General features: G+C 46.3%; 1 protein-coding gene across 1 annotated transcript in view; it reads right to left on the reverse strand.

The window, feature by feature from the left end:
* Positions 1 to 3384: 3384 nt before the first annotated feature.
* The window catches only part of B4GALT1 (beta-1,4-galactosyltransferase 1), a 174171-nt gene continuing 159739 nt past the window's right edge, over positions 3385 to 17816 (reverse strand). Inside the window, exon 6 of the mRNA XM_082243793.1 lies at positions 3385 to 3667. Within this exon, the coding sequence (XP_082099919.1) occupies positions 3532 to 3667 (136 nt within the window). The 3' untranslated portion in view covers positions 3385 to 3531. The remainder of the gene's footprint in view (positions 3668 to 17816) is intronic.

Consider the following 17816-nt stretch of genomic DNA (forward strand, 5'->3'; position numbering starts at 1 on the left):
TGGCAATCTGTGTTTTGGGGTGCACTGTAATCGGTAACTAGCCGTTACCACAATCTCCTCACACAGGATCAGTGTATGAGGAGGAGAATGCGGTAACAGCTAGTTACCGTGTTCTGTTGACATTCTGTGACCGGCTGTGATTGACAGCCGGTCACGTGGTAAAAAGCCAATATCATTGGCTCTTTACCTAGATCGGGGATGGGCTCTGTCCGAGGGACGAGCCTCCTCCCCGATCACTGCGCGCTCCCCGCATTGCAGAGAGAACGAGGGGCTCGTGCTGGAGCCGCTCATGTGATCGGCTGTGATTGACACAGCCGATCACGTGGTAAACAGCCAATTTTCATTGGCTGTTTACCTTGAACGGGGATGGGCTATGTCCGAGGGACGAGCCTCATCCCTGATCGGCGCGCATTAGCAGCAAGAGCCGGCCGCCGTCATATGGCCCAGATCGACAAAAGCTTCCTGCCGCCGTCATAATACAATGGCGCGGTATGGAAGTGGTTAAAGAAATGCATTCCTCTTGCTGTTTGTCCCAGGAAAGTGCGTACAGCCGCACAAGTTGCAGCTATTAGTCAACTCACTCATGGCCCTAGACCGATCAGTTGTGGAGGGGTTGGACCTCATAACTAAAGTTAGAAAGCACTTGGAAACATAGGGCAAAATTGTAAAAAAAAACCCCACCATAAATCTTTTATTTCTGAAACCCAAGACAAATGCAGATAAAAATGGTTTAAAGGTGGATTCAAGTTTATTATACAACTTCATATAAAAATATTGTTTTAATGCAGTTTACAAACATTAGGAATTGACAATAGTAAACTTGTTTGCAAGTTTATCTTGATTGTACATTTAAATATATATTTTCTTTGCACAACTTGAATTTTCTTTTATTCTAAAAGGAATAGGCTGACAGCCATTCACACAAATGAGGATTACTGTCAGTTTCCATATGCCTTTCGTAACACAATGTCACACTCCAAATGTAACTCTTGCTTACAAATGCTTAATAATCACATTCATAACTAGACACCTGCAGTTGTAAATACAAAAACAAAAAACTGAACAGAATAATGAAATCCCAGAGGTTACTGTAATGTATTGTTTGATTGTACATCAACAATATTCTATAAATGTGGATCACAAGCTTTTATAATGTGTGTATAGTTATGTATTGCTGCATAAAATATTGTGAAAACAGAAGCTGAAAAGGATATAGCTATATAAATGGTAATCAAAACATGGGAGTTATAAGGCACAAAGATATAGCCAATATTGTATTTCAAAAGTCGGCTAGAAGTGAAGTCTAAAAGGCAAGCTAATTAAAGGTCTTACCTTTAATGGTGTATGCTTTACAAGATCTAAAAGGAATAACTAAAAGGTGGCCCATAAATGACAAGATTAGAGTAAGCAATACTTCCAAAATTAGAGCATTACTTGGAGACTATCTGGCCATTTCTGAGCTACTAGAGAGTATTCATGAGTGAAACTCATGGCCAGAAAGGTTTATCACAATTTCCAAATTGTTGGAAAACCCTACTGCAAAACAGAGAAATAAAGGATCTAGGTTCCATGTGTTGGTTGCTGCCAGCACCGACCAAAGACCACAGTGATTCTCTGCTTTACATACACCTACATGCATCTCCCTGCACATCATTCTTGGCCAGCTATTTTTCCATCTATGACCACTCAAAATGTATATGTCCAGTGTTTAAATGGACCTAAAACCTCTTCCTTTTTAATTCCATTAGTCCAACAATCCAAAAACAAACTGAGCTGGCAACACAAAGGCACGGTAAACAACTAAAAGGGAGGTGCCATTACTGCAGATGGGACCACTATCTCTTGTTGTTTAGGATCTGATACAAGAGCATTAGATACAGTGTGTACTGTATTATAGCCATGCTTTTGACAAAGATTTACTAGATCCTATAATAAGAGTCATCCCAGCTCCACTTACCCTGCATTGAAGAAACTGAAAACATGGGTACATTGAAGAATGCAATAATGCACCAAGCTTCACCACAGCAGTATTTCCCATAAAGTACCAGGAGTTTTTTAGGCACTGCTGGCTAAACAATTTTTTTTTTATAAATTTACATTTATACAATCATCACAATAAATCATTATACAAAATTTAACATAACAATGAAGGCCTGAGATTATTATAGAAATAGAAAAAAATAAGCATTAAAGCTGAAAACCTACCAGTTTGCCTGCTTGAGCCCATCAAACTTTTAAATACCAGCAAAAAAATAAATAAATTTAAAGCATATAATATGGCAAGGCTGCAGCGGTTTGAATACTGACACTAACCTGAAAGTTTTTTTTTTTTTTTTGTCACTGACATTACTACTAACATAAAAAATGCATCATTAGCAGATCCTCCTGTATTTAAACTGAATAACTGTACATGCACAGAGGGAGATTTAGTAAAGGCTCATTTACTCAGGCCCTTGTCCCCAAAGAGCCCTAGGTTTATTTTTTTTCTGTCCTAGCAGTGAGCTGCATGTACCTGTACAGCAGAGTTTGACAGGTACACAAGACTCTGGATAGGCAGGCTCGTCATCGGGGTCTGTGGATCCATCCCTGCATACCTGTTAAACTCCGCTCTGCAGGCGAATCCATACAGCCAGTCATTGCTAGTCTATTCACCAATATTGGCTGGCTTCACACAGCTCAGCGCTAAAACAAAAAAGTAAACAAAGGGCTCTCTTCATATGATATGGGGCTGAGCTCCCATGTTAACGAGCCCCAAGACTGCAGAAGACGGAATCTGCAGAAGCCATGCACAGTAACCAATCAGGTTCTAACTTCAGCTTGGTCAGTTAAGCTTTGAAAATTAAAAGCTAATTGGTTGCTATGCACAGCTGATCCAGTTTTGGTAAATTCCCTCAATGTACACATTTTTTTTCTCCCAGCTGAAAAAAATCAGAGGCACTGCTGAGCTCCAAAAAGCAACCTAGAACAGCAATTCATTAAAATGCTTATATGAAAACAGTTTAAAACTTTAGTCATTGTGATTTTTTTTTTTTTGGCTGAAAAAAAATAAAAAATGGTTCTTTACCTGACCAAATCACATTTATAAAGAAACGCAAAGTGTGAAGCCATATGGTATAAAAGCCTGTGCCTACAAGGCCATTTTTCAATTTCAAACTGTAGAGCAACAAAAATTGCCATTGATGTACATATTTAACAGTGCTTGTCCAGCTGGAAAGGCCACATATTTCACTGGAAGCAGGCAACAAGATCTGTAAACACCAAAAAATATAGCAGCATTGTACAGCAATACATTCGAATGAAGATCCACTCCACTGATGTAAAAAGTAAGCATGAAGTAAACGTTTCTTTTTCTCTTCTGAGAAAATATTCATTTCTAGACAAATTAAACAGTCTGTGTACTGCATATAAAAGCAGTACATCTGTAAAAAGTTCATAAAATCTGATGAAGAAAAAAATATCTTTAAATTGCCACCATACCAGCATAGTAGGAATAGTCAATAAAAATGTGATTTCTTGGCCAAATTCCAAATGTTATCTTGGCACAGGACCTACATCCACGGTTATTTTTGTGTACAAGGGATGCTTTTCAGTCTTGACTACGTCGTATTTGAGAGAATTTATTCCATCTGAATTCATGGTATGTCTTGTATGTGCAATCAGATCAAACCTGCAAAATAAGTACACATTTCCATGAGGGTGCCAGAATTGACTATGTGCATTGCAGAGATTAGTGAATATCAGCTCTTCTAGCACGTTGCCTGACGTGCCCTAGTTTTTCTTTTTTTTGTTCGATTCAGTCCAATTTATTCAACAAATTGGTTCACTACTTGACTGGTTTGAAAGATTTCTGTCATACAAGTTCTCAGTTTTACGATTTACACCAGCTTTTAAAAAAACAAACTGCTTTAAACAAAGCAGTAGATTTATTAAGGTTCTAATCTAGGCTTTATTGATGCAAGAGAAATCCCCCTGTACAGCCAAAAACTGGTTGTATGATGGTTAAAGGAGTTGTAAAGCCAGAGTTTTTTTTTACATCTTAATGCATTCTCTCTATCCAGCAATGTCCACGAGTCCCTCGGCCATCCAGAAGCCTCTCCCTCCTGATTGGCTGAGACACAGCAGTGGCACCATTGGCTCCTGCTGCTGTCAAAGTCAGTTAGGCAATCAGGAGAGAGAGGGGGCGGGGCTAAACAGCAGCTCCGTGTCTAAATGGACACAGACCTGCAGCTCAACTCGGGTGCCCCCACAGCAAGCTGCTTGCTGAGAGGAGAACTCAATAGGAGGGAGGGGCCAGGAGCAGTGACCCGAGAGGGAGGATCCAGGCTGCCCTGTGCAAAACCAGCTGCACAGAGCAGGTAAGTATAACATGTTTGTTGTTTAAAAAAAAAACACAAGACTTTACAATCACTTTAAAAAGGAGAAGTATAGCCAAAGCTTTTTTAGCCATACTTCTCCTCTGGATCACAGGAATGCAGTTTGTTCTGCACTGCTGTGACTTGTTTTCAGCTGACAGCATGCCAAGAGCCAGCCTAGACTCTGAAAAGATCCCGATGCTTTACACAGATGCCTGAACCAGAAGCTACAAGCTTCTGAGAGCCTGAGCCACCCTCTCCCACAGCTCAGCACTACACTGAGCGATGTAGTTTTTTTAAACCCCAACTTCTTTTAAATGCGTCTTGCAGGTCAACGTCAGTCTAACAGGCTATGTAAAAATACAAGATCGTAATATTTAGAGATCTTTTTAATCACCCCCCTCTTTATGCTATACAACAGAGCACAACTAGCACATTTATTTTTACAGTATTTATCCTACTAAGTCATATCTATCCCATTCTCTTGTAAGACTACATGCTTTTTTTAAAGGTGGCATCTTGCATATCTGCTCTGTACAATGGAATTGCACAGAGCGACCTTAAAAATACCAAAAAAAAAAAAACCCTCCCCTCTGGGTTCTTTAGGTTCATTACAAGGATTTCAACAAAATGTTTCAGGATTCATACCTTTTGGTATTCTGAAGAAATCCATGTGTGTTTGTGTCTATATGGGAAAGTGAAACTAATGGGAGTGGTTTTATAATTATCAATCAGCTGCTGCTCCTGCAAGGGACAAATGAGGAAAGCTGCTGGGCCTGCATCCCTTGAGAAATGATTTCCTATTGGGAGTATCTCATCAAAAATGACATTTTTGTTGCAGGGGATGCCTAAAATTTGACTTTTATCTTAGTGCAGACTTCAGGGAAAATCAGTGAGGCAATCACACAAGCAGGAAATCATGTTTCAGGGGGGCGTTCTTTACACATTCTGTACAGAAAAACTCCAGGTAGCCGTATTACACAGCCTTTCACAGGACATTAAAAAGCTGAAAATTAAAAAGTAAAGGTAATTTTAAATAACATTCAATTACAATATGACTTGTGTCACAATTGTATATGCTATAATATTTTTCTTTATTTACCATTTCTTTCTACCATGAAAATGCAGTTACCATTTAAAGATTATTGATTGAATCTTAAGCCACTTGCCAGGGTTTATTATGAACTTTAAAACATCACTCTGAACAGGATCTATTTTTTGGATGCACTCTGGTTATTTTCTTTTAGTATGTTGAACAGATTTGTTGAAATTGGATTATTGCTGGACTTTGCACAGGTAATAATGAATTTCCAAGTTTAAAGCTGGGTGACAAGAAATCCTAGTGTTCAAGAATGTTGAAGTGATGGCTCAACTCCAGGAAAACTTTTTTTAACTGCTCTTTTTTTTTTTTTTTTTTAGGGATGAGCACAAAGTTCATACTCGCCTGATCCACCGATCCTCTGGAAAACCACGCTACCCCACAGTCCAGCGGTGGATTGTTCCTGTCTACGAAGCATGCAGACATAAGGAACAGTCCATTTTCAAGACCCCTGAAGCTGGTGTTGTGCAGGGAGGATCAGTGTCAGGTAAGTATATCTCCACTGTCCTCTTCTCTAGAACAAAATGAGCAGTTCATCACTGCATGGGAATTTTGCTTTAAAATTTTCTATTAAAATGATAAACATGTTATAATTACCTGCTTTGTGTATTACCCAGAGCAGCCCCAAACCTCCTTTGTTCTCAGTGCACCACCATAGAAAGCCGCTTCCTATGGGGATGCACCTATGGGCTTGCTTCCGAGCTGAGTTGTCCATCTATAAATGTGGCTGGGCCCTGCCCCCCCCCCCCACTCCCTCCTCACAGGACACAGCGCTGAATAGAGATAGAACCACTTGAATTTTGACATTTTGGTGATTTTAACCCTTTCGCTGCCAGGTCCATACAGACACTGTACAGACCTGACAATGGAGGGCTTTAGGGCTTTCAACACTCTTGGTGGGTGCCAAATTGCTTCTAACCCCCCCCCCCCCCCCCCACACACACACACAAACAACCCCCTCTCCCATACCTCCATGTATTCCAGGCCCATCTGCGAGCCTGGGACCAGCATGTTGGGGGCTGCCTGGGTAGAGGGGAGGGAGCTGAGTTGACATAGTCTGCTCTCCTCCCCTTCTTGCAGACTCAGTGGAGACTTGCAAAACTTCACTTCTGAGTTCTTTTAATTTCCTTAGCCAGATCAAACTGCATTAGATTCATTCGCGCACAGGAGAGACATCCAGGGTCTTTTAGTCTCTTCCTTCTCAAGAGAACATGGCATCTATTTTGGGCATGCGAATACCTATTTTCCTCCCCTTTAAGAGAGCATATCATCCATTTTTTCTATGGACCGCCAATGCTTCCTTTTCCACCTCGTAAAGAGTGCATGACAGCCATTCTTTAGGTGCTGCCAATGCATCCTTTTCCTCAAAGGTGAGTATTGAGCAATTTCTTTAGACTGCCAACGCAGCATTTTCCTCTTCATCTCATCCAGTCATATCCCTGATTTCCCACTGACTGGCTATGAGTTAGCAGAACTTTCAGGTTGCTATTCAGAGAGCTGGTCCACAGACCTCTGGAGATGAATGCTAAGGAGGAAAAATGGGGTGGTGTCCAGGACACCAATCTGAAATGCCCCAATCTGAGGATGTGTGGCAAAGAAGCTCTTTGCTGCATTTTCTAAATGTGGCTGGAATCACTGTACTGTATGCATAGCTGCAGAGGGAAAACTAAAGGACATAGGCTGGCTGCACTCACACAATGCAACTTTGGTTTGTCACTTGATACTTAATCCTGAACACAAACCTGTTATTTAAAAGGAAACAAAATCAGAAATATACATACACACACATACATACATATACATATATATATATATATATATATATATATATATATATATATATATATATATATACACATACACACCCATACATACATTTTCAGCCCTCTGTAAGTTGATAATCTTAATTTCCATCAAATGATGTGGCATCCTTTCATTCCTAACACATTACCCACTCTATAGCAGTATAGATATCTAGTATGATAATTTTTCCCATTGAGACCTGATGTGTTTTCAAAGTGTTCCATATATTATTCATTCATCCACAAACTTGCCAAACTTGTTTTTTAATTTGTAGCACCTAACCTTTTTACATTACTGCCCCGCCTTGATACCAGGCACCAAAATCTCAGTGCCAGAGTATAGGTTTTATTTAGGCTGCAAGTGCTAGCACTAATAAAAATCGCAGAGATTCTGCCACTTCAAGTCATTAGAGCTGATGCCAGGTACCAGTGGTTTAAAGGATCTCGGTCATTTGACTTCAGTTAGCGTAGGTTTATGTAGAAGTTGTGGGGACCATAAGACGACAGAGAGGTGTTTGACAGTTTGGTTGGTTAGCACACTCTAAGAACAAAGCAAATAGTTTGCAGGTTACCAACTTGAGCGTTTAAAAGCAATCCCTCCTACTATTCTATTGCATTGACTTTCCCCATAGTACTCAAAAAAATGCCTTGTTTTATTATTTAGAAATGTTAAAGGTGTTGTTCTGATGGGTTATATTTGACAGATTAATTAAAAATATATTTGAGTTACTTTGGCTGAACTCCAAGAAATATAAAGAGACAAGTTCCCGCAAACTGCAGGGGTTTAAAGCTATTTTTTTTGCACAGGGTACCAATAAAGTACATTTACTTACCTTCTGCCTCGCTCCTGAAGGCTTCCACCCATCTTCCACAGCTTTTTCTTTTAGGAGCTCTGGTCAACAGCCACAGCTGTGAGGTCATCAATCCTGCATTATAAGTGATAATGCCCACAAGCCTGGGCATGGGAGAAAAGAGGAGTGCGTCGGCTGGCAGGGGAGTTTGGGATTAGGCAAGTTAAAGCAGTCTGTTAGACTTACTGGTAACGGTGTTTCTATGAACCTTCCAGGACGGCAAACATGTGAGAGATGATAGGCTCCTCCCTACAGGAAACAATCAGTTTACAGCTGTTAAAAGGCCCCACCCTTCCCCTTGTCCCCCAGTTGTAAAAAAGTAGTTCTCCAACCGATTAACAATCACTTAGGTACTTACCACCTATTGTATATATTCTTTCCTCACCCTTTTAACAGAGCGGGAAGTAGGCCTGCCGTCCTGGAAGGTTCGTGGAAACACCGTTACCGGTAAGTCTAACAGACGGTTTACTACTCTCACCTTCCAGGACAGCAAACAAGTGAGAGAATATTAAAGCACAGGCCTACCTTAGGGTGGGACCACTGCCTGTAGTACCTTTTGGCCAAAGGCTAGGTCTTGCTGAGAAAGTACCTCCACTCGGTAGTGCTTCAGAAAAGTGTCATGGCTGGACCAGGTGGCTGCACTGCGGATCTGTTCCCAGGAAGCGCCCGCTTTTTCGGCCCAGGATGTTGCCAGTGCTCTTGTGTGCATTCAGCTTTGCTGGTGCAGGAACACCTAAAACCTTGTAAGACATGGTAATGGCTTGCCTAATCCACCTGGAGACTGAAGTACGCCTGCAGTCCTTTTCTTGGTCCAGGGTAGAGGATCAAAAGGGGATTAGATCTCCTAAACTCCCTGGTCCTATGTAAATAAGTGAGGAGACATCGCCTCACATCTAAACAATGAAATTTAATTTCTTTTTCAATCCTAAGATTATCGCAGATGGATGGTAAAACTATTTCCTGCTTCCTGTGAAAGGAAGATGCTACCTTGGGCAGATATAAGGGATCTGGCCTGAGAATATTCCTATCTGGGAAGATCAACATAAATGGTTCTTCAATTGAAAGACCTTGCAAGTCCCCTACCCTTCTGGGTATTGTGACAGCTAAGAGGAAGGCTAGTTTTAGGGACATAAACTTAACCGGTTCCGGACCGCCCACCCACCACATATATACTGCAGCAGGCTGGCCTTCCTGCATGAACCGACGTAGGGCTCGGCAGCGGGGACTCCGATGCATGGGGCCGGTGGCTCCGATTGCGGCCGACACCGATTGCTCCCCACTGAGAAAAAAGAACGGTCAGCTGTTGTAAACACAGCTTTTGTCTCTAGCCACCTGAACCGACCTTCCCCCCCTTTTCCATGAGGTGGGTTGTGGCAGGCTTAATTTCTTTGGCAGCATTCTATGTTCTTTCGGCCGGAGAGTCTGCCTTACCGCCACCATGCGGCTCCGCCGTCTCCTCAGTATTCGCTTCCCTCTTCTGGGTCATGCTGCGCATGCCCTGCCTTTCCTGCACAAAGCAGAAGTTCCGGTTTCAAAGCGAGGCTTGGAGCGCGATGTCCGGCGGTTCTTTTGAATTCTGCCATTACCATGTCTTTTGAGGTTTCAGGTGTTCCTGCACCAGCAAAGCTGAAAGCACACTCAACAAGAGCACTGGCAACATCCTGGGCCGAAAAAGCGGGAGCTTCCTGAGAACAGATCCAGTGACAGCCACCTGGTCCAGCCATGACACTTTTCTGAAGCACTACCGAGTGGAGGTACTGTCTCAGCAAGACCCAGCCTTTGGCCGAAAGGTACTACAGGTGGTGGTCCCACCTTAAGGTAGGCCTGTGTTTACTTTAATATCCTCTCACTTGTTTGCCGTCCTGGAAGGTGAGAGGAGAAAACCGTCCGTTAGACTTACCGGTAACGGTGTTTCTACAAACCTTCCAGGACGGCAGGCCTACTTCCCGCCCAGTTAAAAGGGTGAGGAAAGAATACATACAGTGCCTTGCAAAAGTATTCGGCCCCCTTGAACGTTGACCTTTTGCCACATTTCAAAGATAAAACTGTAATTTTTTGTGAAGAATCAACAACAAGTGGGACACAATCATGAAGTAGAACGAAATTTTTTGGATATTTCAAACTTTAACAAATAAACTGAAAAATTGGGCGTGCAAAATTATTAAGCCCCCTTAAGTTAATACTTTGTAGCGCCACCTTTTGCTGCGATTACAGCTGTAAGTCGCTTGGGGTATGTCTATCAGTTTTGCATATCGAGAGACTGAAATTTTTGCCCATTCCTCCTTGCAAAACAGCTCGAGCTCAGTGAGGTTGGATGCAGAGCGTATGTGAACAGCAGTTTTCAGTTCTTTGCACAGATTCTCGATTGGATTCAGGTCTGGACTTTGACTTGGCCATTCTAACACCTGGATATGTTTATTTGTGAACCATCCCATTGTAGATTTTGCTTTAGGTTTTGGATCATTCTCCTGTTGGAAGACAAATCTCCGTCCCAGTCTCAGGTCTTTTGCAGACTCCATCAGGTTTTCTTCCAGAATGGTCCTGTATTTGGCTCCATCCATCTTCCCATTAATTTTAACCATCTTCCCTGTCCCTGCTGAAGAAAAGCAGGCCCAAACCATGATGCTGCCACCACCATGTTTGACAGTGGGGATGGTGTGTTCAGGGTGATGAGCTGTGTTGCTTTTACGCCAAACATAACGTTTTGCATTGTTGCCAAAAAGTTAGATTTTGGTTTCATCCAGGGCTTTTTTTCTCGGAGAATAGGTGCAGGAACTCCCCTCTTCTGAGTCCCCCCTCGTCTCCACCCACTACCCACCTCTGAGCACTGTTCCTTGGTTCCACCCCCTACCCACCTCCCACGCACAACAAAATACCACACCCAGCAACAAAAGATCCACCCCAGCAACATTCGACCCCCTCCAGTAGCAACTACGACTCTCCCAGCAACCAGTATCAATAGATAAGCCAACAATAGACCTCTACCTCAACATCATAAGACCCCCCAGCAACAATAGATCCACCAGCAGCAACAATAGATCCCCAAGCAGCCAGCATCAAGAGACCATCCAACAAACCCCACACCCCTTGCTACTTGCTATTACATACATTTAGTGCTGGAGGTGCCGGAACTGCATTTCCCCCGCGTTCCTGCTGAAAAAAAGCCCTGGTTTCATCTGACCAGAGCACCTTCTTCCACATGTTTGGTGTGTTTCCCAGGTGGCTTGTGGCAAACTTTAAATGACACTTTTTATGGATATCTTTAAGAAATGGCTTTCTTCTTGCCACTCTTCCATAAAGGCCAGATTTGTGCAGTATACGACTGATTGTTGTCCTATGGACAGAGTCTCCCACCTCAGCTGTAGATCTCTGCAGTTCATCCAGAGTGATCATGGGCCTCTTGGCTGCATCTCTGATCAGTCTTCTCCTTGTATGAGCTGAAAGTTTAGAGGGACGGCCAGGTCTTCGTAGATTTGCAGTGGTCTGATACTCCTTCCATTTCAATATTATCGCTTGCACAGTGCTCCTTGGGATGTTTAAAGCTTGGGAAATCTTTTTGTATCAAAATCCGGCTTTAAAATTCTCCACAACAGTATCTCAGATCTGCCTGGTGTGTTCCTTGTTCTTCATGATGCTCTCTGCGCTTTAAATGGACCTCAGACTATCACAGTGCAGGTGCATTTATACAGAGACTTGATCACACACAGGTGGATTCTATTTATCATCATTAGTCATTTAGGTCAACATTGGATCATTCAGAGATCCTCACTGAACTTCTGGAGAGAGTTTGCTGCACTGAAAGTAAAGGGGCTGAATAATTTTGCACGCCCAATTTTTCAGTTTATTTGTTAAAGTTTGAAATATCCAATAAATTTCGTTCCACTTCACGATTGTGTCCCACTTGTTGATTCTTCACAAAAAATTACAGTTTTATATCTATGTTTAAAGCCTGAAATGTGGCAAAAGGTCGCAAAGTTCAAGGGGGCCAAATACTTTCGCAAGGCACTGTACAATAGGTGGTTAAGTACCTAAGTGATTGTACATCCCTTGTGAATCGGTTGGAGAACTACTTTCTCTTACGTCCTCCGACAGTCGCCGCCTCTTCATATTCGTCACATATGGGGTATTAGACTTTGCTCCGAAGGAGTAGCTAGGCAACAGAATATGTTAACAATAAAGCTTTAACATATCCCACCCTCAAGGGGTGGTCCCCTCAGTCAATACCCTCCTACTTCCTGCAACCATATCCCAGTTTTTAATGTCTAGCTTGTCAGGAGTGGCTGGCTCTCTCTGTGCTGGGACTTTTTGTCCCAGACTCTTTCTTCTTTTTGATATTTTGTTTGAGTTTTCTCTCTACCTTTACTTAGCTGTTATTTTTGTCAGCATTAGTTAGTTCTTCGGACGAAGAGGATCATGCGGACTGGGTCTCGGGCTGATCCCCCTGGTCGCAGGTCGTGGGTCAGTGGCTTCCCAGTCTGCCATCGAGCGTTCAGCCAGGTAACGCTCCTGGCACGGTGAACGACCCATCCCTGTTCGGTGCAGGGATGATTGGTGAGGTGGCTACCTCACCGGACGCTGTGCGGTTTCTGAACCGCCATTGTGTGCGTCTTGAATTGCGACTCTCCCTGCCTCATGTGCAGCGGCTTGTTCGCCTGTGCGGGTTCCCCACGCCATGTGAGGTAAGTGTATCTATGTGGGGACCTGTCTGTCTGGGGGGGGTCTCAGTCTGGGACTGTGTAACCTGCCTTTAATCACACTGCTTGTCTCCCTATATCTCGGCTGCATGCTGTGGGCTGCAAGGGGGGGGGGAGCTGTATGACACTGAGTATGTCAGGCTGGGCAGTGTGAGGAGCTGTGTGCTGTGGGGCATGTTTTTAATGGCATGTTGGGGCATATACAGCGATCGCTGCGGCGATCTAACATGTATCCATATTATGGGATAATATTGTGTGTGATTTTATGCACTGTGGAGCGGCGATTTCGGCGCCAAACGGCGCCATTTTACCGGCGCCCGCTCCGGCCGCATGGTTTACATGCACGGCGGCCATTTTCTTGTAGCCTCCATAGGCTTACATAGAGCGCCCTGGCAGCATCACTTCCTCTCTCCTGGAAGCACCGATCGAGGCAGCAGCAGCAGCGGAGTCTCCTCAGGTTTTATCCTTCTATTCCTGTGTTCCATTGCCTGTATTCAGTCTGTATATTCCCTGTGGGGGTCTCATTGTGCCTGAGTGTGGTGCGGTGGGCTGCGCTTGCCGCGCTTGCTGTAAGGGGGCAGTTAACCCTTGGTTGTCTGGCATACAGGGGCAATGGATTCTCAGGAGGGCAAGTTTCCCACAGTATTAGTGGAAAGCCAGGGGACCGCTGTTTCCCCCCCAGGGGGGGATTTGGCCACTATTGTGGCTGGCCTTGCTGCACAGGTGCAAATGCTGGTGGCTGCTCAATCTACTAAACGGCCCAGAGTTGCTCTGTCCTCTGATTCTGAGGGTGAAGGTGATGGGGCTGTTCTGGCGGGGACCCCCCTATCGGGGTCCCGCTCCTCTCTTGATCTAGTGGGGTCTGAGGTGGAGGCTGAAGTTGAGGGGGTTGATAATTCTCCCCCTGGCTCGCCTGAAGAGCTTGCAATCATGGATGAGTTGATTGCTTCCATTAAGCAGACGCTACGTTTGCAGGACGAGGTGTGTCCCCCAGCTGCCTTGGCGGCTTATGGGACGCAGAGAAAATGCAGGACGCCGCAGGTTTTTCCCTGCAATGCTGATTTTCAGCGCGCTGTTAAGGACCAATGGCGCGATTTGCGCAAGCCTTTTGCGGTACCAAGTAAATTTAAGCTGCGTTATCCTTTCTCGCCTGCCACTGATGAACGGTGGTGTGTGCCTCCGCCAGTGGATCATGCTATTGCGGTTTGAACAAAGCCACTGCGATCCCTGCAGAGGGATCCCCTGTTTTCCGTGATGCCACGGATAGGAGACTGGAGTCTCTTGCCCGTCATACTTATTCTGTTACGGGTTCTATGCTTAAGGCTCTGTTTGCTTCTCTCATGGCGGCCCAGGCGATCGCAAGTTGGACGCAGATGCTTAGGCGCGTCCTAGTGGCCGATTCGGCCTCGGCGGCGACCCTGGATATGGTGGATCAGATCCACCAGGGTGTCATGTATCTGTGTGATGCGGACCTGGACCTGATTCCGTTGGCCGCGCGTGTGCACAGCGTGGCGGTGTTGTCTCGCCGCCTGGTTTGGTTGAAATGTTGGTCGGTGGACCAATCTTCACGTAAAACCTTAGCCAATCTGCCTTATGATGGGTCTCGCCTTTTTGGGGAGTCCCTGGATGTGTTGATTAAGGGGATTACCGGGGGTAAGAGCACTCTCTTGCCCCATTTCCCCAAGGCTAAGGGGGCTTCTGGGAAGAAGCATGCTCATTTTCGGCCCCCTCAGGGGTCCTTTCGTGCCTTTCGGCCGCACTACAAGGGCAAACCGTTCAAGGGCCAGGGCTCTCAGAAGAAACCCTGGTCTGGGAAACAGAAGTCCGGCCAATCCGGACCTGCGGCCCATAACAGTTCGGCCTGAAGGGGCGCCCTCACCCAGTTTTGGGGTGGGGGGACGCTTGCTCGGTTTTCTTCAGCCCTGGTTGGCCCGTGTGCGGGACAGATGGGTTCTGGAAATCGTTCGATCTGGTTACAAGATCGAGTTTCTCTCTCGGCCAGAGAGCAGATTTTTTCCCTCAAATCTACAACTGTCTCCAGAGCGCCTGCGGGATCTGCACCTGGCGGTGCGGGACCTGAGGGCTCAGGGAGTGGTGGTTCCGGTGCCTCATCGGGACAGATTTCGGGGGTTTTATTCCAATCTGTTCACCGTGCCCAGAAAGGAGGGCAAGGTTCGTCCAATTCTGGACTTGAAAGCTCTGAACCGCTCTGTGCGGGTTCGCAAGTTCCGCATGGAATCCCTGCGCTCGGTGGTGGCTGCCCTGGTTCCGGGGGAATTCATGGCCTCCATCGATTTGAAGGATGCGTATCTTCACATCCCCATATTCGAGGGTCATCAGAGATACCTTCGATTTGCCATTGCGGAGGATCACTACCAGTTCGTGGCGTTGCCCTTTGGGCTCGCCTCGGCTCCGCGGGTCTTCACCAAGGTGCTTGCACCGGTTCTGGCATTATTGAGAGCCCAGGGCATTTCTGTCCTGGGGTATCTGGACGACATTCTGATTCGGTCTGCGACCAGTCAGGGTCTGGAGAAGGACCTGTCTGTCACGATGCAAACTCTGCAGGAGTTCGGTTGGACGATAAATGTTCCAAAGTCGACACTGAGTCCGTCGGTTCGTCTTCCCTATCTGGGAATGATACTGGACTCGGTGCAGGCGAAGGTCTTCCTGCCGGAAGACAAACTCAGGACTCTTCAGGAGGAAGTCAGGTCCCTCAGGGACGTTCCGAACTCGTCTCTGCGGACGTGTATGAGATGTCTGGGATTGATGGTCTCGGCTTTCGAGGCGATTCCTTTCGCGCAGTTTCACACGCGGGGTCTCCAGGCGGAGATCTTGTCCAAGTGGGACGGGCGACCTCAATCTCTGGATCTTCAGATCTCGTTGAGTCATCGCACCAGGGAAAACCTTCTGTGGTGGCTCCAGTCCCCGTTGGTGTCCGGGGGCAAGTCGTTTCGTCCGATCTCGTGGACGATAATCACCACGGATGCCAGCCTGTCGGGCTGGGGTGGTGTTCTGGGCGTTCTGTCCGCCCAGGGGACCTGGTCGGAGGGGGAGTCTTCCCTCCCGATCAACATTCTGGAATTGCGTGCGATAAGGCTCTGTCTTCATCGCTGGACGGACCGGCTGCAGGGCTGCCCGGTTCGGGTGCAGACGGACAATGCCACGGCGGTGGCCTACATCAACCACCAAGGGGGCACCAGGAGTGCCCGAGCGGCTCGAGAAGTGGCCGACATTCTGTCTTGGGCCGAGACTCATGTCCCGGCGATAACGGCGGTTCACATTCCGGGAGTGGAGAACTGGCAGGCGGACTATCTGAGTCGCCAGACCCTGGATCAGGGGGAATGGTCTCTCCACCCGGCTGTCTTCCAGATGTTGTGCGCGAAGTGGGGTCTTCCAGATGTGGACCTGTTCGCGTCTCGCCTCAACTACAAGGTGAAGAGGTTCGTGGCAAGGACGCGCGACCCTCGGGCAGACGCGTCGGACGCGTTAGTGGCCCCGTGGCATCAGTACAGGCTGATGTACGCGTTTCCACCGATTCAGTTGCTGTCCCGGTTCCTTCGCAGGTTACACTCGGAACGCAGCACGGTGATTCTTGTGGCACCGGACTGGCCTCGCCGGTCCTGGTACGCAGACCTCGTGAATCTGGCGGTCGACGCCCCCTGGCGTCTGCCTCTTCGGGACGATCTACTGTCTCAAGGACCGATTTACCATCCTGCTTTACAGTCGCTGGCTTTGACGGCCTGGCTGTTGAGACCGAGGTCCTGAAGGAGAAGGGTCTCTCTCCAGAGGTTGTTCATACCTTGATCAACGCGAGGAAGTCTTCCTCGGGAAAGGTTTATTACCGTACTTGGAAGGCCTATTTTGCCTGGTGTGAGTCCAGGGGGTTTTCACCCCGCACGTACTCGGTTTCCCGTGTGCTGTCTTTCCTTCAGACGGGTGTCGATCAGCGTTTGGCGCTGGCTACGATAAAGGGTCAGGTGTCTGCGCTGGCCGTTCTGTTTCAACGTCCCGTGGCTTCCAACTCCTTGGTTGGCACTTTTATTCAGGGTGTGCGGCATCTGGTTCCTCCTAGGAGGGATCCTTTGCCCCCTTGGGACTTGAATCTAGTCCTGTCTGTGTTACAACGTGCTCCTTTTGAACAGATCAGGGAGATCTCGTTGTCTATGTTGTCCAAAAAGGTCGCCTTTTTGGTGGCGATCACTTCGGCTCGCAGAGTGTCGGAACTGGCGGCTTTGTCCTGCAAGTCTCCGTACCTGGTTGTTCATTTGGATAAGGTGGTCTTGCGACCTAATCCTTCTTTTCTGCCGAAACGAGTTTCGGAATTCCATCTTAACGAGGATATTGTTTTGCCTTCGTTGTGCACGAAGCCTAAACAACCAAAGGAGGTGAGATTGCATTCTCTGGATGTTGTTCGGGCGATTAGGGTTTACCTTAAATCGACTGAGTCTTTTCGAAAGACGGACTCCTTGTTTGTTCTTCCAGAGGGTCCTCGGAAGGGCATGGCGGCTTCCGCCTCTACCATTGCCAAATGGATCAGGCAGACCATTGAACAGGCCTATGCCTTGCAGGGGAAGGTTCCCCCTGTGCCTGTGAAGGCGCACTCTACTAGATCTCTGAGTACGTCTTGGGCCTGTCGTCATGGGGCTTCTGTAGCCCAGGTGTGTAAGGCGGCGACTTGGTCGACCGTACACACTTTCACAAAATTCTACAAAGTAGATGTTCAGGCATCGGCGGATGCTTCCTTTGGCCGCAAGGTTCTTAGTGCGGCTGTTCCCTAGGGTCCCTTGTTGGGGACTCCTGGCTGTTGGGATAAGTTTTGTATCCCCTGGTTTTTTGTCTTTTCCTGGGTTGTTGCTTCTGTTGAGCACTTATTTTTGCTGTTGCCCAGCTGGTTTCCTTCCTTTGGTAAGGTTCCTTTCTTTGATGTGGAGACTGCGTTGCCTTTCGGCGCGGATGCGTTTCCCACCCCTCATGTTTGCACTGCTTTGGGACGTCCCCATATGTGACGAATATGAAGA

The sequence above is a fragment of the Pelophylax lessonae genome, assembly GCF_965119305.1.
Source record: "Pelophylax lessonae genome assembly, chromosome: 1".
Classification (NCBI taxonomy): domain Eukaryota; kingdom Metazoa; phylum Chordata; class Amphibia; order Anura; family Ranidae; genus Pelophylax; species Pelophylax lessonae.